Raw genomic sequence first — 22,107 nt, forward strand, 5'->3', positions numbered from 1 at the left:
CTTTGATCTTGGCTTGAGAAGTAATGATTGTTAATCTTGGGGTGCAGAGCAGCATAGAGATGATGCTCTAGAATATATATATTCCATTTACCACACTTTTTATACCATAGTTTATACCATGTCCCATAACTTTACGTACAACGTGAATTAATTATAACCTAATTTTTTGTATATATGTTCAACTAACCATGAAGATCACCTCTACTAAATTTCAACTCATTTGATAATGTTTAACTATGTCAAAAGATGATTGCAAAATCGTATAATCTGAGCCGTTTAAAAAAAAATAAAATGTGAGAACGATTTTTAACTAGGTTAGAGATTTCTAAATGAGACAAATTTTTGTGGAGATGCATATAGTATTGATGTCGATATCTCCATAGATTTGTCTAGCTAGCTTTTTCAGTTTTTTGGAACTACAAACATACACAATTACATGCACAAACAGCCACACACACACACACACACACTAGTAATGGGGGGGTAAGTCTATCTAACCCACACTTTAATTAGTAGATGTTTTATTTGAACCGTCACTCACCTGAATAGGTGCATCGGACTACCTGTGTTGTTTGTAGTCTCTATATTAAGAGCATTGTTACATTCTCAACTGCATTTGTTTAATGTCATGTTCAATATGCCACATAATGCAAAAGAAGTTCTGATTGTATAGTGTAGTAGCTGTATTATTGTGTTGGTTTAATTTGCTTAAGGAAATTAGTTATCAAAGTAAATGATTATGTTTTTTTTTTCAAGAAGAAGAAGAAGAACAATTATTGTTGTACTTTTAGTGACTATCTGAAGGTATATTTTCCTTAAACTTCTCTTAGTCATTTAAATTACTTTTTGTTTAGTCTATAAGTTGAAACTTGCACTTGCTATATTTATAAGCTTGCAGTTTCTTCAAACTTTGATGGAATTTGCATCTGTTATATGACTTGTATCAAATACTGGGCCTTCTAAGTTTAACCAAGTACTCAACTGGTCACCTCACATTACATTTAATATAACTTGAGTTTTAGATTATCTATATAGAACTGTACTTCCATTCTGTGATCAGGACAGAATGTGTGGCATGTAGGATAGTGCTATATGTTCTGCTTTGAATGCATTTAGAGGCATATTATAAATTTGAGAATGCATTCTTGCTTTGGAAATTGGAAATTGTTACATATGTATTTAAATTTGTACTACTAGTCCTTAGTCGTTTCATAATTCAGGGAACACCTTCAATTCCAGTGTTAGATATATCCAAGTTCCTATTCTATTATATTCGTTTTTCCTACTGCGAGGTGCTGAAGTCTTGTTTGCTATATCCACATTGGCATAACAACTTTTTGGCTGGGTAACATATTGGTATTCTTACAATCTCTTCAAGAGCTTATAATTTCTTTGGGTTCTTCTGCCACGATCCAAGGTAATGCCATGTACTTTCCACAAATGAAAGCTTATCCAAATTAAACATGTTGTAACTTCACACTTATATTTGTTTGAATCTCCATAACTTTAATCATGCTTCTTGGCTGGCGGTGAATTAAAGAAGTCATGAAGAATAGGCTTCTCTTAGCTGTGGGGCTTTTGACTATGTTGCAATGCATCTTTCTGCTAAAGATTCGTGATTATTTTTTGAAGTACAAGCATAAGATGATCCTTTGATTACTAGCAGGGGTGCTCAACGTTCCAAATTTGTATGTGTTCATTTGGTGAAGTAGATCGAGCCCAAGCCTTGTTTTATCATTATATATTATACTATTTTAAACATTAACGATCTTATTTTATCTCTCTTTCAGATCGTTCTGATGGGGCATGAGAGTACTTGAAGCGAAGACAACCAGTATGTGAAAACCTTTCTTACTTACAAAAAAGTGGTTTGACTTGGGATCAACAAGTTCTGAGTTTGACAGAGTAACTAGACACCATAAAGCAAGCATGACGGGATCTTAATAGATAAGAGTAGCCCAAGAATCTTTTTTGCAAGAAGACGTACACATCCTCTAGTGTAGATTAAGTTTGAATTGAGTTAAGTTTATTAAAACTGTCTTTCAGGCTACGTTCAAGACTATTCACAAGTGTCTATGCGAATGTAAATTTGTGTACATATATTTATTAGCTTAAATCTTGTACGTGTTTTTGCTTGTGGATTCAGATTTTTGTATGGCATTAGTTATTGGAATAAATTTTTTCGGAATGGAATGTGCTCTCGAGTATGTGAAGTTACATTAGGTGAAGCTATCTGGATGTTAATTTGTTTGGAATATATTCACTATTTTTTTATTGGTTTTTTTATTATTATTTATCACCGTTTTAATCAAAATGGCATGATTAGTTGTCCTTTTTGTGACGGTTACAAGATGATTACATTACTATTTGGTCAAAACCGTCACAAACGATATAATTTTTTGTAACGTTTTTTAAGTATTTGTTACTGTTTTATATGGTGGATATAGGCTTGTCTGGAGGAAATATTTGTCACCATTTTGGGAAAAAAATAAATGACCCCCACTTGGTCACAATTTTGGAAAAAAAAAAAAAAAGAAAACAGTGATAAAAGACTTTTTGTCATTGTTTTTAACAGTGATATAAAACCTTTTTTGTTGTAGTGCGCACTCGACCAAATTTATCAGGGCCACACACTTAAGCAACTGGATCATGGTCTAGGTCCAAGTTTACGCTAGCAGGGTCATCCTCAATTATAGCCTTGATTCTTTCCTATCATGACAACATATTAGACATTTAATAAATTTTAGAAGCAGTATATAAAAGATAACAAAAAATAGGTGGTGGTCAGATTCATCATTAACGAAAATAGGTAGTCAAACTCACCATCCTTTCTGGCGCAATAAAAGAGTCATCCTTGTGAGTATGGATAGCCATATATGAATCCGTTCTAGTCACTTTAACATTTGGATTTTTCGATTTCTACAAAACATTACCAACTCTGTTAGAAGTGAATATGGTGTTACGAATAAAATTAACAATTGACAAGGTAGATTATACCATATCATGGACTGTCCTTGCTGCTCCCCTTCTACCTAATGTATGTAAAGCCTTCACAGCTTCTCTAGCCACCTTGCCCTTTGTCCGCATGCGTTTTCTCGAAGGTTTAGATTCATTATCCACGAATTTTTCCAATTCTTCTAATTTCACTCCTATTGAGCAGTTCCTTTTCCTATCAACGTCATTATCATACTTGTCATAGTATTTCACGCGGAGACGATGCTTAAACTCCCTAAAGCTTTTGGCGACCTTCTTCAGATTTATCTTTTTGTATGCATCATCCACATTGTATTCTTTCTGTATAAAAATCTAATATTAATAAAAGGCACATTTGAAACAGTCAAACTATCAAATAGCACATATTCGAAAAATAACTAAATATAGCAAAGTCAATATAAACTCATTTCAATATGCAAAGTGATCATTTCAATATACAAGGTGACTAAATATATACTATATATATATATATATATATAGTCGTTCTCTAAAAAGTTAGTTGAGGATGGTATATATATATAGTCATTATCTAAAAAGTAGCTACTTAAGTTAACTTAAAATAAGTACGTAAGTAAAACTTCACCTATAAAACTTCAATCCTCGGGATAAAGTTTGCTCGAGAGTTCCACCATTGTTTTACACCTTTGGGTAATGAAGCTCCTTTCCTTGCACAAGAATTGGCTGAGAAATTCGTTGCACAAAACCCATATACCATAGCATAGATACTATATATTGAGAAGAGTTTCTACTCCTCCTTTCAACAATAAGAATGAAACACTTTACATAGAGAATAATTAAAATAAATTTTGTACACAAGAGCTTCTAGCTCAATTGATTATATATCTTTTTTGTAATATCATCGAAAAAAATAAATTGTAATTAAATAGTCTATAAATAACCCACATAAACACCAATGTGAGTTACAAACTAAAAGACTAGATAGAGTTATAGATTATAAATATGTATTAATGATTTTTAATCATAATTAATATTTCAAAAAAATGTCTAACAAGAAGAAAGGATAGGAACTCTCAAAACTTAAAACTTAATTGCATATGAAATGGTGTGCATTTTCTGGTCTAGCTTAACAGTACCGAAACCATAAGCAAGAAACTTAATGGACAACATGGAAAGTGTCTTTTTTTTTTTTTTTATGGTGAACAACATTATAAGTGTCAATCGAGTCATGTCTTATATGGTTGCAGAAATGGGCTTGAATATTTGATTTGGGTCGGACTCCAAGGCATCTGCTAATTTGGACCACACCATTGAAAAAACAACCCACGACCCATCTCCCCTTGAACTAGGCTGAGGGTTAAAATATGCAGCACATAGCCTTTGTAGGCCTGAGTAGTAAGTCCCAACCACAGGTGGACCAAAGCCCATATCTACTTCAAACAACGAATACTGACGACCAGATGTTACTATAACAGAAGGCCCACCAATACCAAGCAATATCTTTGCTAAAAACATCCCAGGCTTGTGACTCTCAATCCAATCAATTAAGTCCAGAAAATGTTCTTCGTTAGTCACCTCACAGATTGCTCTATGTGCAATAATAGCTACCTTTGGGAGTGTACCTTGTCTCAAATCTTCCACACTTGCCTCTCCAACAGCCATTGACAAAACATTTCCGACCAAGTTTGAAACATCCTGTGACACTATCCTTGGTCTTCCGTCAACCAACCATCCCATATTACAATGTGTCTCCGACTCTTCTAATGTCCCTCCCAGTGGCGGAGCCAGGGGGGTCTAGGATACACCTTGGCTCACCCTCGATTTTGGTAGAAAAAAACATTTAGTCTTGGTAAAATTGTAAATTTCACTTTCCTTAAGGGCTCCAGCAAACCCATTATGTTTTGAATTGTCAATTATGCCTATAAAACCTAAAATAGACTATAGAGTAAGTGTGTCCAGTTAGATCTATTAAGGTTTTGAAAGTAATTTTGGAATTTATTAGTTGGTTTGACTTGAACATGGACGCATTTGAAACAGCAAGTGCACATGGCTTCTATGTACACTTCAACTGAAAAGATGGTAGTGCTACTGTAAGTTTGTCACATGAATGTTTGCATGCTCCTCTAAGCGTCATAAGTCATATGGCATTATAGTTTGAACAAAGAAGAACAAAAAATGAGAGCAAAAAAAAAAGTGAAAGAGTATAGACTTTTAAATGGCTTTTATCTATAGAAATTATCAATTAAGAAAACAAACAATTTAATTTTAATGAACTAACCTACACAATTAATAATCTTGTTTACTCCTTATTAAGTATAATAGATGTGAGTTATGATTGTTCTTTCAAATAAAAAATTTCATAACGTAAACTTTAATATGTTTTGATTTTGAAAAGTTTATACACTAAATTAACAGTTGTATGTTTGCATAAAAAAAATACGATAGATTGACAAATATTAAAGTAAAGAGAAAGTAAGAAATATGTGTACACTCTAATTGAATTGGCGCTGAAAACTAGCAGTGCTAATCGGCTCACCCTAGAATAAATTCCTAGCTCCGCCACTGGTCGCTCCTACGACCTTCCAGATGTACGCAGACACGGCCTCGACTTTCGTTCTCTTTTCCCCATTTTCACTAGCTAGTTCTTGCAACTTAATGACATCCGATGCCTCAATGAAGTACATTCAATGTCATAGTCGTTTGGTGTGTTTAAGAACATCTCTTCGGTGAACTTATGCATGACTAAAAAACCACATTCAATGACATCATGCATGACAATATGTATGGGGACTAAAAATTTTTTTCAGTCAAATTGGGGACCAAACTTTTTAATTTTTGCAAATGTGGAGACATATATAACATGACATCTAAATTTCTCGCACAGTGTTTCACAATTCAAATTAATCTCTATGGTCATGAGGTTGTAGCATGGATATACTTTGATAAGAAAGTGTATTACAATGTATGTAACTTGTGGATTATGAAACACTGTGTGAGAAATTTAGACTATATGTGTAACTAGTCCTCACATTGCAAAAATTAAAAAGTTTGGTCCTCAATTTAATCGAAAAAAAAGTTTAGTCTCCATATTGTCAAAACTTGTAAAGTTTGATACCCTTTTTAATCGTTTTTCGAATAAAAAAATAAAGTTCTCAGCAGGAGGGTCTACTTGGTGGCCGGGGCAGCTAGTACTGAAGCATCTTTCATCACAGGTCTTGCCTAAAGTTCTCAAGCTAATGAACTTACTGGGTGAACTAGGAGTCGTGATCCACAATTTTTTGAGCTTGTGTAGGATTTTAATTTCCAAACTTGTTTTCTCTATTCCCACTTGCCCACCATGTTATTTTAAGGAAGCAGCAAATCTTTTTGATATATGCACGTCTCCTCAATATATATGTTCTTCCCCGGTATTGCAATCGTTGATGGGCCTGGCTTTGGTGATCTTCATTGGCGTTTGTCGATGCTCCCACTACATCTTGGTGGTTTAGGAATTCATTGCGACCAATGTCTCCACATTTGCATTTGTTGCCTCAAAGTATTCAGACCAACGAGCTCCATAACCACATTCTTAGAAGTCGTGGTACTATGCCTACGAGTGAGCTCCATGACGACATTCTTGAGTTATCTAGAGCAGATCTGAAGGGATGAAGAGCTGGGGTACATCAGCTGATAGAGGGTGAATAATGAAGTTTAACCCTCAGTTTGACTTCACTGATCGCACTGAAGCATTGGCAAAAAGTGAATACACATTAGGAAAGCTGTGGTTTTGGCCGGGCACTATCGCTATTGCATTTGGCACGAAGCAATTACCTACCATGGAGCATTCATGATAGATGGAATATGGTGAAGGTTGGGCTTGAGAAATTTAAAACATCTTCAACATAAAGGGAAGCTAACTTTTCTGCAGACCAAACGTCTAAGCTTGGTGCAACTCTACCTTTTGATGTAACTGAGTTAGCAGAGAACTAACAGATCAGATTGGATCACCAGTTGGGAGTGCCCACACCCATATTTTAGATTCAATTAGTGTTGTTTTTGTGGAAGTTGTGAACATGATTGGTAATGATATAAGAGGCCTAGATAGTACGGTTGTTATATATATAATTATTCATAATGATGCAATCCGCCTTCCTCTTTTTATTTGTTCTTATTGATGTATTATATTTTTTCTTCTCTTATATATCAATAAAATGTCTAGATTACTTAGCAAAATAAAAAAATAAAACATATATAAATCCAACAAATCAAACAAATCCACCCCATCTATATATATATATATAAAAAGCTCGCGCACATTCTCTCTCCTCACCATATCGTTCCATTTTACACTCTAAGCAATATGATTGGCTCCTACAAAATCGGATGTAATAATAATTAGTGACACCTCCCTAGATTTGTTTAAATCTCCCTAATCTATTTTTATATTATTATGACCTCCTCAAATTGAAAAAAAAAAATAACAAAATAAATAAATCTTATCCAAATTCTACCGAAATCCTAACTTTTCTCCTCAAAACTAGGATTGTCTATTATCTTTTTCCCTTTCCCTACCACCAAGCAACAATTCAAAAACCTCCCTTCTTTCGGGGATGAAGAATACCAATACGAATAATTGGTACGATAGCGTTGAAAGGATCATCGTACATTATATTCAGCAAAAGAATTTAAGTTGTACCATTGAGTTGCTCAAGAAAGTAAAGGATCATTCTACAAGGTATGTTTATCAACTACTTTCGATGAGGTTTTTGTTTTCGACATGAAACCTCTGATTTAAAAGCTTGCTTTCGAGAATATGCTCAAAGCTGTCAAGGAAGAACTTAAACTTCTTCCAAAGAAGATTTGGGTGGATAATCTTTTTCATCTTTCTGCAAGTGTCAAACCCCCAATTCAAAGTCGGGCGGATGACTCGGGAAAAGATGGAAATAGTAGCGTTAAGCTACACTACTACATACGACATCATTTGCATGTAGCTACACTACTACATACGACATTTGTTGCATGGGAAGCCGCCTCATTAAACTTTTAGCGTAGAGGAAAAAAATACAATCACGATAGTACAATGTCCCAGGAAAAAAAGAAATTCAGTATTTTTGAAATTCTTTAAAGGGCGCCTAGGAAGAAGATTGTGCGGGCTTAAACTTTCAACGTTTTATATAAAAATGTTGTATCCCATTAGAAAGAGATGAATTTCTACCTTGAATAGGGGCAGAGACATGGATTTTCTTGGCCGAGGAGGCATTGGGGCAAGGTAAGTTACTAAGTGTATAAATAGCCTCTTTAATTGGCTTTGTTATGCTTTTTCGTTGAATAAATTTGCGCTTTGAGTCAGTTCCTTTCTAGCTAAGTCCTTCTAATTATTATGTTGTCATATTGCAGCACATAAGTCATAACTCGTAACAACTGAAACATGAAAAATCGTAATAACACTTGAGCATTAACACTAAGCCAAATTTAGACACACACTCGGCACTCGGAGCACACACACGTATCGAGGCACACACACACATCTCGAATTTGAATGAACGGCGAGATTACACGGTTACAGAGATGATCTCTGTACCCTGTTGTAGAGATCTCGAGCCCTTACATTTAACCCTTTTAGGTGCGAGATTTGGTTTTGTACTAGACAAAGAGTTAAAGGAAGCTGCTTCCAGTGATGGAGTAAAGGCTGCTATTGCAGATAAAATCAGTCGAGAGAGAATCGGTCATGAAGTATGTTTACACTTTCCAGATGTTTAATATTGGCATGGAATGCATCGCCCTATTGCTTTAAATTAAACTCCTATTGCCATTTCTGTATGTTTCATCAATAGACATTAGTTTAATTTCTTTAACTCTCAGATTCTTGGCCTCTTTGCGGATCGATCTCATGATCTCTGGAAACGAACCAGTTAAAGCGATGGCTTACATTTGTGAGTTGCAGTTATTTTGGGTTGTATTTAGTCTTCCTCATGAATCTGGGTCTCCAAATTTTGAAGACAGGTTTTTCTTTCATCGCGTCTCTTTCTTTCTTTGGTTCTTTTATAGCCTGTTATCGTGCAGAGGTTGAATATTGTGCTTACCAAAAACCAAAAAAAAAAATATTGTGCTTACGTCTTGCTAGCTCACTTGGATCAAACTAACCACTTGGTTATCATAGAACAATACAATAGTCGATAGGTTTAGGTGAGAGGGAGCAGAAGTTAAGCTAGAAACAAGGTCATAGGTAATCCGGATATGAGTTATATTGGAAGTTATTGTAAGCCAATTGAGTGGAAGATGTATGAGCCATATTGAGGCGATGGTCATGTTCACCGTCCAATAATATTTATATATTTATTTTTATATATTGTATTAAGAAATGTTGCTTAATACCATCCCGACTAAATGGTGTAGTATCTTCTGATGAGCAAACTGCACCAGGTGACACACCTGAGGTAGTACCGAAAGATCATTACTCTACTATAGTACCGAAAGATCATTACTCTACTAAAGTAGATGAGCAACTTGAAAATGTAAGTGGTGTAGTGGTAACCATGGAAGGACCTGACGAACAAAATGCACCCGGTGAGACAACCTCTGTAGTAGTACAGAAAGAAGAATCTCCTGCTGGCAAACAATTTCAGATTTCTGAATTCCTGGAAAAGCTCAATTTAAAGGTAAACGAATGATGAGAGTCATCCAAACCAAAATGTTTACGATAAGATTACGTAGTTGTTGATGTCTACAGTTTAAAAGTCCTCTATATATGTTTTATTTTCATAACAGAGTAGTATGCTTTGATCAATGAAATCCCAACTTTATTAGTTCCAGTTCATTGTTAAGCATGACCCTGAAAATTTGTTAGCATTGAGCATACTTTCCTGGTGCTGTGAGTGATGCTCAATTTCATGGAGTATGAATTGCATCTTCATAAGAATTGATTCAGTAAAATAGATCTAATTTTTGTAATGAGTAGTATCTATCTATAAACCATATCAGTGAAAAGATGCCCATTGGTTTTTTTGTATTGTGTTGTTTAGTAAACTTCAATCTCATATTTCCTGCTGTTTTCTAGCATGAACTGAAATGTATGTTGGCATTGAGCATGCTAACATGAAGTTGTGAGTTGTGGTCAGTGTCATTGTCTTAACATAATGTTTATAGAATAGAAACAGGATATTAAAAGATGATACTGACATGGTGTAGTGATAAGAATGTGATGCCACTATTAGTACTACTAAATATCTATGGTACTTAGAACTACTAAAACTTAGAACATATATTTCTTACAGTAGTACTTTAGACCCGGATAAATGTGGTTCTACAAACAAGGTGCATTTCATCTTTAAGCATAAGAACCCCAAGAGTGGGGAGTATGTTGAGCACCATCTCAAGTTTCCCCATCCGTTCCATCGACAAACTATCACACGTTTACACTGCATACTAAAACCCAAGAATGAGTTGGTGATTTTGATTGATGGGGAGGAGAAAAAAGACGACAAACTTTCTTTCAAATTTGAAGATTTTGAGCCAACACTAATCCCTGCAAAGACAATTCCCCACCTTGATGACAAGAAGCCGAGGGACTGGGATGGCGGAAAAAGATTCCCGATTACGATGCAAGAAAACCGCACGACCGGGATGAAGATGCACCAATGGAAATTGAAGATGAAGAAGCCGTGAAACCCGGGCGGTGGTTGGATGATGAGTCCGAGGAGGTCGATGATCCCTGAAGCATCAAAGCCCGAAGATTGGGATGATGAGGGGATGGTGAATGGGAGGCACCAAAGATTGAAACCCAAAGTGTGAGAAAAAGACTGGCCGTGGTGAGTGGAAGAGGCCAACAAAACATAATCCCACTTACAAAGGAAAATGGCATGCCCCATTGATTGACAACCCAAGTTACAAAGGAAAATGGCATTCTTCTTTGGCATGTTTCGTTTATATTCACTGATAGTAGCGTAATGTTTCGTTTACAAAGTTCACCGAAAATTAAAACTCTGACAGCTAGCCAAAATTAAAACTCTTACATATAACTCTGACAACCACATTCAAGCCAAAACTCTGACAACCACATTCAAGTCAAAATTCTAACAGCCACATTGTATAAAATTCAAGCCAAAATTGTATAAAACTCTGATAGCCAAAATTCAAACCACATTGTATAAAACTCTGACAGCCAATTCATTGAACCAATCCAACCTCTGAGAATGGCTTCTCCAAGAGTAGAAACAAGAAGTGGACAAAACTATAGAAAGGTTTGAAATATAATTTCCATAGTATGACAAAGTGACCAACATAACAAGCCGTGCAAAGAACTTTTAGGTGAGACCCTGATACGTAGTCCCCAAGCTTCCTCAGAAATATGGAGGCCAATAACTATACACAAAATACGACCTTAAATTAAACAGATTTTACAACAGAATTCTTGAATTCTTCTATTGCCAGCAGCCCAACGCACTACCAAAAATCAAGTTACTGATGAACTTAGACATAAGGCGTCCTACTTGAACATTTAATCTTCTTTGAGGCATCTACAACAATTTGGCCCTTCGGGAGTGTTAACTTTAACAGCTTTTGAAGTCAAGGAGTAGCATCGGTGAGCTTAGCCTCATCGGCGTCCCTACTTCAAACAAATAATCTTCTTTATGGAATCAAGAATAGTTTGCCCTCTCTCGTGAGTTAACTTTAACAGACTTTCAAAGTTGAAGAGTAGCATCGGGTGAGCTAGCCTCATTGACAGAGGGGGCCATGGGAAGGGCAAAAAGAACCTCATTCACATCTTCCTCAAGTGAAGGCAATATAAGTCGTTGAAGACCGAAAATAAGTTACGCACCAAGTAAATACCTACCACTTTTAAGAAATATAAAAGTAGAGTCTGCTCCATCTTCTGCCTTGACCAAGTAATATATGTTCTACTGCTCGAGAACGAAAGAAAAATTAGTTTATTCTAGCTTAAGCTAGAGGCAGAGAGAGGAAAGGGCATTTAACCCATGTGATTCCCAAGGGAAGCTGCATGGATACTAAACTAAAGGCGAATCTCGAGGGTGGAACCAACAAATTGAGTCTAGGTCACTACAACCAAACAAGATTCGAAGATAGAGAAGTTTTTAGATCATCGAGGTTGGGAGAGATGGAGGTTCTTTGAGCTGACGATACATGAAAAGCAAAACTACAGGAAGCCATCTTGAATTCTGAATTGATTCTCCTTCCACTTTTTAAAAAACTTTTAAATCTAATCTGTTGTGTGAAAAGTACAACATAACATTGCATGGGAGGTACAAGAATTTAAGCATGCAAAATTGTAAATACACGAGTAAAAGGACAAAAGAGCATCTATTGGTTATGTTGGATCTGTTCCTAAAGTTAAGCATTTAGAATCAACACAAAAACAAAACAGTAAAAACTTAGAAATGGCAAGAAATTAAGAAGACCTGAATTATGAAAAAGTCAAAGGTCTTAGAATTAAGACAATAAGTAAATGATAAGAGATTACAATAAAAATAAATAAACAAAGGATTGCACCAATTACCAAATAAGGGTTGCTTTTTTGTTTAAGTTTGGCATCAAACATCAGCTCAAGATTAGGACGTCAAGACTAAGATTCGTGTCATCTAACTTAAATGGAATTTGATTTGGGTGGGTTATTATATATGGCTATGTGCAATTAGTCAATTGACAGAAGGAGAGACCAAGGGGCGCGGTAATAATCCCGTAAGACGAGCAGGGAATAATGGAGTATATCTCAAAAAAAAAATTAAAAAAAACTAGGAAAAATCAAATAAAACAACAACAACAACATTAAATAGTGCTGTGAATTGTGTTGTTACGTTATTACCAAGGATGGAGACGGCTCCCCCCACAATTTCGAAAACCATTAAATTACACTACAATCAGTGGAAAATTTTCTTAATGTATAAGGCTCGCCTCTCCAATTTTTTTGAGGATAGTGTACTACTGCCCCTCATATACCTTGCCCCCTAACCCAAATTCCTGGCTCTGTCTATAAAGTTTAGTTGGAAAATCATAATTTAGAGAGGTGTTTTAATTTAAAAGGCTTGGAAATTCAAGAGAGAGAGAGAGAGAGAAAATAGATCGAGAGAGAAACCGTACCTGTTTGAATCCTTCTTCATTAGGCACTTGAAACGAGGGTTGAATTTCGGAGATGGTTCAGTTTTTGTAGATTCAAAATTTCGGAGTGGAGAAGAAGACCATGAGAGATAATAAAAAAATTCGCATTTTTTCGTTTTTAGGTTTTCGAAATAGTTTGAAATTTCGCGTTTTTATCAGAATTAGATCTGATGATCTCATCCTGAGATTTGATGGACCAGGAGAAAAGTGTGAGATAAGAGTGACATAATAAGGGTGGCACTCTAGCCCATCCGAATGTGCAAATCGTGCACATTCTCTCTCCTCACCATATCGCTCCATTTATAACAAATACATTTTGCACCTCGAGCAATATGATTGGCTCTTAAAAAATCGGATGGAATAATAATTAGTGAGACCTCCTCAGATTTGTTTAAATCTCCCTAATCTATGCTTAATTTTCTATGGACTCCTCAAATTGAAAAAAAAATTAGCAAAATAAATAAACCTTATCCAAATCCTACCGAAAATCTAACTTTTCTCCTCAAAACTAGGATTGTCTCTTATCTTCTTCCCTTTCCCTACCAAGCAACAATTCAAAAACCAATACACGTATTCTAAACACTAATGAATGAGAAAAAAAATGAAAAAAAAAAAAGAGATGAATACACTACCTCCGCGGTTACACTATTTAAAACCAATCGCACCTTTTTCCAAAACCCAAACAAAAGTTATTCTTCATCTTTTGTTTGGGGAAATACCATCCCGACTTCAGTTCATATTTTGTTTGGGAAAATATTTGTCAGTTTACATTTGTTATCTGATAGTTCAATTTACATTTGTTATCTGATAATTCAGTTGTAGTTGAGTTTTATGACATTTGAATTTGGAATGAACAACTTATTGAACAAGGTATTAACGCAATTCACCTGCAAATTCTAAATTGCATTCCCTGCATTTGCTTATTTCTCCCTAATCTATTATTAATTTTCTATGGCCTCCTCAAAGTAAAAAAATAATAATAACAAATAAACATTATACAAGCCTGGAGAATTCAACTTAAACTCGGTCAATAAGGTTTGAACAATAAGTCATAGTCACTTCTACTGTAATGAAACTGAGCCAATAAGAACAAAAATATAGCTTTACTCCAAAACTTGGGGAAGAAGAAATCTCTTCCTTAATTCAATAATATCCACATCAGTAGCTTTTATCTACAAATGATGAGTGGTGTGCTTAACTCAAGCCAAATTTTCTACTTTTTTTGTCTTCCTCGCATTCTCTTAGAACCCTAAGGTACACAAAGCATAGATGCCTCAAATCTCTCTCGGGCAAGAGCAAGTAAAATTGGAAAAACCTCATTAAAGAGAAACAGAGGCAGCCCCAATCATGTGAAATTGGCGAAGGATATGATGAGTTTAAGGTTTCTTCATTCTCTTCCCCAGAATCCCATATAAACTGCTTTCTGTCAACAAAGAAAACTTTCCAAGCATCTTGCTTTACAACATATTGGGTTTGATGTGAAAAAAGCTTTGTTGAATCGGAACTTGAAATAAACCTTCGATTTCAAGCAAATGCCTGATTTTCACATAACCCCTCTCTTTTGTCAATTTTTTTCTCACTTTTTTGTTTAATATTCACTTATTTTAAACATTTTGGAATTTTGAATTTAGTCCCGTTTCTACATAATTTTTTACATTTTTTTACATTTTTTTAGCAATTGAGTATCTTAATTTTTCCTTCTTTATCGTGACAATTAACCTTCTTCTTCATGTCAGTTATACTTCTCTTATTCTCTTTCTATTTCTTTTGCTTATTTTAATTTTGTATTGTATTCTTAATTATTTGGTTATATATATTCTTATAATTTCTTAAGGTTTATAGCTTCAAGAACTCTTTATGCCAATTAAGCTTTCAAGTTGATTTCCATTATGTTACCCCATGAAAGCATCGCAAGTACTGAAAAATTCAGTTTTTATTGAATGATTGTGTTTTTGTTTTACATTTTGTTTGCTCTGGGGAGATTTATTATGTTTTTTTGTTTTTTGTTTTTTAGTGATATGTCGGTGTAAAAACTGGCGGTATCCAAATTCAATCAACATGCATTTTACACACTATTTCCTGCTTTCATTGATATGAAAGTAGGGCTTAAAGTACCATAAATACATGTTGCAAAGACAAAGTCAAATGTAACAACAAAGGCTAATAGTACTTTGGTTCCATGGGAAATATGGAAGCGAGTCAAACGACATAAGAAAGAGATATCATGTTTTTTTAACCATATTTAATATTACATATTTCAGCCAACATGGCCATACTTGCTTTTGGTTTACTTATTGTTATTATTATTATTTGAAGCAATAATACTTTATGCTGATGATATTGCTATATTGAATGGGATTCCTATTGCATACTAGCCCATTGCTACATGTACTAACTCATGTTCGTAGCCAATGTTTTGTTGAATGGCGTGTTTATACTGTTGATAGCTAAATCGGTTTCTTACCCTTATGTTAAATAGTTTTGTTAAATCTCATGTGTAGAATACCCTACATATTCTAAATCTCACTTTTCTCTTCTTCCCTAATAAAAATGTATTCAACTAAAATAAAAATTCACGCACATTTCTCCAACAAAATTCTTTCTTAATTGAAAACAACCATATTTATTGCTAATTAGAAGCCATTTTTACCAATATTAGTGTTGATTCTCTTTCCACAGTTGAGTTGTTGTAGACCCGACACTTAATTCTTAAGTTGCTACTATGAAGCAACACCTTTGTTGTTGGGATGAAGGACCGTGTTTTATATTCATCATCTTCTTTAATTCTTTTATTACCAATGACTTTTGAGGTCTAAGATAATTTATTTTACTACTTTTATATGCGGGTTTAAGGTAATCTATTCTACTGCCTTTATATGCGTTAATACAAATTGGGCTTTCATCATGCATATAGAATATTCATCCACCAGAATAGTGTTTTATTTTTGGCAATGAATTGGCCAAGTTCTTTGACACCATTAATAAGATTGTGTCATTGGTCATGTACTACCCATCCCTTTTATTGCACATCGTGGACCAAACGTAATTATTCATTTAATTAATAATTCAATGACTCTTGAATTTAGGGTGTACATAATATATAGAGCTACTCCATGTCGTCTCACATGGAATGTATGAATTGTATATTCATATTCTATTCAAAATTGCTGAAGCAGTTATCATTCATAAATAAAAATAGACCTCAGTATCCATAATTAGTCATTCTAAGGTCTTTTTGTAGTTTAAGAGTGACATTTCATGGGTGGCCAGAGGCCATCCAATTTTGTTCAACTCTATATTGAGTCGCAATAGTAGGTTGTTAAGTAGATCTGAGTAGCCCTGGGTAAATATGTTTTTTAGTTTTATGGATAATCAAGGCATCATAATATTTTTAAGCAATCCATTCAGGCTACTTAGTTTCGTACCGCTTTCGAAATTTTCAAATGATGTTTCTCAGGGGTAACAATTGAGTTACATGAAAGAGGTGGGAGATCGGAGTTTAGGATTTGGCTCCTTCTATTGAAAAACAAATATGGGATGCAACAACTATTGGATACTCATTAAGGTAATCTATCTTTAGTTTATTTTAATAGTTGTTACAATTTCATTTCTACTCCATCTCCCTTAGAGTTAATTACTAATTATTTTTAAGTGTTGGTAAAATATAACGGAACATGAGGTCAGGTAGTAAGATTGCATGAACACATATGTCCCAACATGCGATTGAGTTCTATATAATAGTACTGATAATTTACCATATTCCGTTGCCTTGGTTTGCAATCATCATATACATTATTTCTTATATTTTTTATTGCTTTCATGTGGCATTTACTTATTTCACCGAAAATAGGTTTTGAGCGTGTCTATTATAATGTCATACTAAAGTGCTAGCTATATAGTAGTACATCTAGATTCTAAAAAACATTTTGTTATTGGAACATAAATCGCCTCAGACAAAGGTACTTTGCACCTGCAAGTCATATATTTACAAACTAATCTCACATTCTCATTTAGTACTATTTTTTCCACCAATGTCCGGGACACATGCACGCCGTTTACTTATAAAATTCTCATAAACATGTCTTTACCCTTTGCATAGACTTGGGAGATCATATATGTTTATATACCATATTCTCTTATCTCTTAATCTACTTACTTGACATCTTCTCATAAGGTAACAATATCTTAATCGACATGTAATTTTTGTTTAGGCGAGTAATAGATGCACAACCATGTTGTGCATGGGGAAGAGAACATGAGTTCATAATGACTTCACATCCTCTCCGTTTCTTTTGATGCTATAAACTTCCTGTAATTATGATACATTAAGTGTCACAAATGTTGTAACATATGGTAGAAATTGAAAGTTGTATTTATATTAGTTGAGTGTTGCATATTCATTTTATTATATGGATGCAAAATCCGTGTTTCTTTATGATCGATAAATAAAAAATCGATTTTTATGATCAGTCAATAGAAAATCGGAAGACGTATAACTTACAAAACTATGTTCATGTATAAAAATCCTGTTTAGGTAGTGTTTCATAGCTATGGTCATTAGTAAATTATCAGATTGAACGATAGATGTTTAGCGTGAATATGAGCGGTATAAAAGTCCTATCTAGGTAGTGTTATTTCACAGTTGTGGTTAGGAAAAGTACCAAATTTTATGTTTTCTTTTATTTTATTACGTAAAAAAAAATACAAAAAGATTAACGTTTTCCTCATGTAATAATAAGATTTATGTATAAATAAAAACATCATCATTTATAATTAATAAATGTTCATTGGCTTTGTAAAAGCCAAATATCCCAACAATTTCCCACTTGCTTTCAAAACCACATTGAGCAACCACTCTAAGACCTATATTATCCATGTGACTCTCAAAAGGATTGATAGGCAAAACTTTAGTAAAAGGGTATGCAAGATTCTCAGTTGTAGGAATCTTTGTAACTGCAATATCACCACGCTACACAATATCACGTATCAAATGATACTTACGCTCCACATGCTTTGACCTCTTATGATACTTAGGCTCTTTGGATTGAGCTACTACACCACTATTGTCACAAAATAATGTTACAGGGATCTGTGCTTGAGGCACTACTAATTCCATAAAAAACTTCTTAAACCAGACTACCTCTTTTGCTGCTTCACTAGCTGCAACATACTCTGCCTCTGTAGTCGAATCTGCAATACATTATTGTTTTACACTTCTCCAACTAACTGCTCCACCACCAAGTGTAAACACATATCTAGATGTAGACTTTCATCAATTGTGCTAAGATTTTACCAACTATAATTGATGTATAAATACGGCGCACATAGAACTCTTAAAAGCAATAGCCAACTAAAGTTCAAGGCCAAGTGACCATGCACAAAAAATGCAATTCTTGGATGTTACAAAATAATATATAGTTTGGAGTAGATACATAAACTAAAGTTTATTTACCGTTTATGATATAATTTGTTTATTAAATTTTGAAAGTATACCAGGCCGACCACGTTCCAAATTATTGTTTGTTAATGGGTAATTTTTGCAAACGTTAATTAAGATGAAATACTTGAACATTCAAAGAACCATGATTGTATTATTATGGCTTCATGTCGATTATTTATTTTTGAGTATGTTCAATCGAGAAAAGAAAAAAAAAAAAAATGATTATTAAGAAGAGATTCATTGCGGAGAAAGGTAATCTTACTCCCATGAATGAAATTGTTTAAATTTTTGTTGTTTGAATTTTTTTAATTCATGCTATGCAGAAAATTTTAAGTAAATTCAAAATGTTTAGCAAAAAAAATTATTTCATTTAACGGCAGAAATTATGGCTAAGTTCAAGACGAGGAGAATATGGATAGATCAGTTAAAGAGCTTCATCTCTTATAGTATAAATGTCTTGCATAATTATTTATTGCTTATCATTTTCTTTATTGTTTGAAGTCTAGAATAAAATCTGGCAAATAATTGGTCCTGGAACTTTGATCAATTAATTTAATGTATGAGTTTTTATATAGTTTGGAAATAAGATTTTTGATATATAATAATAAAATGAAAAAAATTATATAAAAATGGTCCCCGTTCGTTGAACGGGTCCAAAAATCTAGTTAAGTACCTGTTATACAATACTATTCTTTTTCAATTCTATAATGAGGACCTCTATGGTGGGCAGAGTGTACCCATTCGCAGGCGGGCCCTTGGACAGTACTTCTTTGTTGCAATACACCAGTACTTTTGCCTATATGAGTGGCCCAGATGCTATACGCCACTCTCTCTCCTGGGCACACTAGCTTTTCCGTTCTATAATCATGTTCTGAACTTCTTATTCATGTTTTTGTTATTTGCATACCAAACGAGACCCATATAATCTAAGAAAAACATTTCAAGCAACATTGATAGAGGCCGGAGAATAGGAATAACAGTATAGCTAAATCAGTCAAAAAGCTTTTTCCTTTGTATATATCACAGTCCAGCTATGACACTATGTAGGAGTTCACGAGGCCGGTACAATGCCTCCAAGGGCTCAACTTTTGGTACGGCGATCCCCGGTCCTTCTGACAACTCAATTTTTTCTGTGCTAATTCTCCTCCATTCAAAACACTTGATTAGAGACCCTAATGTCAGTCCCACCATTCGCATTGCCATACGTGTTCCCGGACATCCTCTTCTCCCAAAGCCAAAAGGAATGAACTTAAATCCTTCCCCATCTCCATTCTCAAATCTCTCCAACCTAAACTTGTCAGGGTCTTCCCAATATTTGGGGTCCCTATGAATGGCCCATGTGTTGACCAATAACATAGTGCCACATGGTACATCGAAACCCCCAACTTTACACTCTGATGATGATTCATGTGGCACTGTAAGTGCTGTTGGTGGAAATAATCGAAGCGTCTCGTTAATTACATTTTGTAGATATGGGAGATTGGGAAGATCAGATTCTTCTAGTATTTTATCTTTTCCAGCGTATGCATCTATCTCAACTCTAACTTTGTTCAGTGCTTCAGGATTGTTGAGTAGAAGAGACATTGCCCACTCTAGCGTCATTGCTGAAGTGTGAGTTCCAGTGGTTAACAATGTCTAGAAAAAAAACAAATAGAGTTAGATGTCTGATGCGCGCAGTTCAAGGTTATAATATACAAGATCATTAAAATTAAAAAGAAAAAAAAAAAACAGTTCTCGTTCTAAATGCACATTCGTGTCTAGAGGATAGCTAGCAAGCAGTGCAGAAAGTGATCGAGTTGCATACACATTTTTATCTCTCGAGATCTGAGAATCTCAGAGTGTCCTTAATGAGGTGGTATATGCAACTCACTAATGTCTTATGTGCTATGGCGTTCCCTGTTTCATAATATTAGCAATGCATGACACAAGAGTGAGTTAACCGACTCTACAACGCTGGCAAACAGAAGAATCCATGCCCAAAGAAGCACACCCAACAAAGAAAGCAATTCTAGGAGGTATTGGAAACCCGGATTCTAGATGCTCGAAAGCCATAATAGGATATAACACAACCAAAAGGCGGGAAAAGCAAAATTGAAGAGTGAACAGGAAGACCTGACAGATAAATTACCACTCTTACTAAGGTGTCATATCAACAAATTAGGGTCTTGTCCGTTAAAATTTACAATGTCGAGCCTTGCCATGGCTTAACATACGCATTCAAGCAAAGCTGCAGCTTCCCTAGTTTGTTTAAATCCGGGCTACGCAGCAATCATCCCCTACAAGTTCCGTTAATATACTCAAAACCTGAAACGTACATTGCAATACATCTTTACTGTTGGCACTCTTGCACTATTCGCTATACTGTAACCACCAAGTGACTTTGTCAGATCAAACCATCCAATATACAACGACAGGAACGGACATTTGGTTTTCCCTGTTTGGCACCTATACTATAAATAAAATACAAAATCCTCTATCGTTTGGTTCTCCTCTCTTCTTCTAGCAGCCGGTGGTATTCGGTAACTATATATTCATGGGACAATGGCATTGTTGTTGGAATCTCTTGTGTATTTCTAAATACTAGTGTGTGTGTAAAGTAGAGGAGATGAACAAATAGTGTTCTCTCCACTTTAGTGCATAATAGATAGTCCCACATTGGTTATCCACCACAGATCAGGTTCAGGCTTGGGCTTGGGCTTACTGTTGTGGGTAGTGGTTGGACCAATTACCTAAATTTGTTTTGCTTTTTTCTTGAGCAACAAGTTTTGGTGTTCTATTAGGAGTTGGTCTCTCTTCCTTATCTGTTTAGGAGACCGACCTAACCTCTATAAATAGGACTGTGAGTCCATAGAGGGGATAGACTTTAACAGATCAGAAACCCATCTCAAAGAAATAGAAACTATAACCTATCATATTCTTCTTCTCTTCTTCTTGTAGCCGCCAGAGAGAGTTATATTGCTGTTCTAGAGGGTAGTCTGTTCTAGTGCAAAGTCAGACTGTTATTAACCATTGAATCTTGTGAGGAAGACGCCGCTGCTGTCTTTCTGCACCATTGGAAGGGGAGAAATCTTTCCTTAAAGATAGCCTAATCCGCGCCTTGGTTATTACCTATTAATTCTGTCATTGTCTAATGTTTTTTCTGTTCTACTCTAGTTGCTGTGTTGATACAACAATTCTAACAATCTTAAGGAAAGATTTTCGTAGTAGAACAAAGGAGAATGCTTTAATACGACAATCAAAAGATAAGTCTTTTACTTTGAGTTATTGTTTGTGTTATTGGGTTATGACTTTAGAATTTTTCTGATAATTTCGTTTTTGTTAGGAAAACCAATTAAAGATTGAATCTTAATTGATCTTTTGTGGTTTATCAAACCCTATATAGTTGTAGACCTTTCTTTTATGTTTGTGGGAGTCAAATTTGAGATTTCTATCAAGAAAAACGTCAAAGTTCGTCTTTTTGACAGCTGCGTAGCTCGTTACGGAAATTGCTGTAACTTTCAGCTCAAAGCTCGGTTTTGCAATCCGCTTTTTGTGTTGGATAGCTGATTCAAAGAGCTTTCCAGTGGTATAAGGCTTGATACCCAATTCATCCTGAGCTGGTTCAGAATTACAGTTCTTTTGAA

At 34.9% G+C, this 22,107-nt stretch overlaps 1 protein-coding gene across 1 annotated transcript; it reads right to left on the minus strand.

The window, feature by feature from the left end:
- Positions 1 to 19,339: 19,339 nt before the first annotated feature.
- Positions 19,340 to 20,811, minus strand: LOC147475113 (cytochrome P450 81Q32-like). Its single transcript, XM_086585273.1, has 2 exons — positions 20,800 to 20,811; positions 19,340 to 20,119 (listed from the first exon to the last, which is right to left on the minus strand). Exons 1-2 carry the CDS (start codon positions 20,809 to 20,811, stop codon positions 19,505 to 19,507), a joined length of 627 nt encoding a protein of 208 aa, XP_086441399.1. The 3' UTR covers positions 19,340 to 19,504.
- Positions 20,812 to 22,107: the final 1,296 nt, after the last annotated feature.

The sequence above is a fragment of the Coptis chinensis genome, chromosome 9, assembly GCF_015680905.1.
Source record: "Coptis chinensis isolate HL-2020 chromosome 9, ASM1568090v1, whole genome shotgun sequence".
In the NCBI taxonomy this organism is placed as follows: domain Eukaryota; kingdom Viridiplantae; phylum Streptophyta; class Magnoliopsida; order Ranunculales; family Ranunculaceae; genus Coptis; species Coptis chinensis.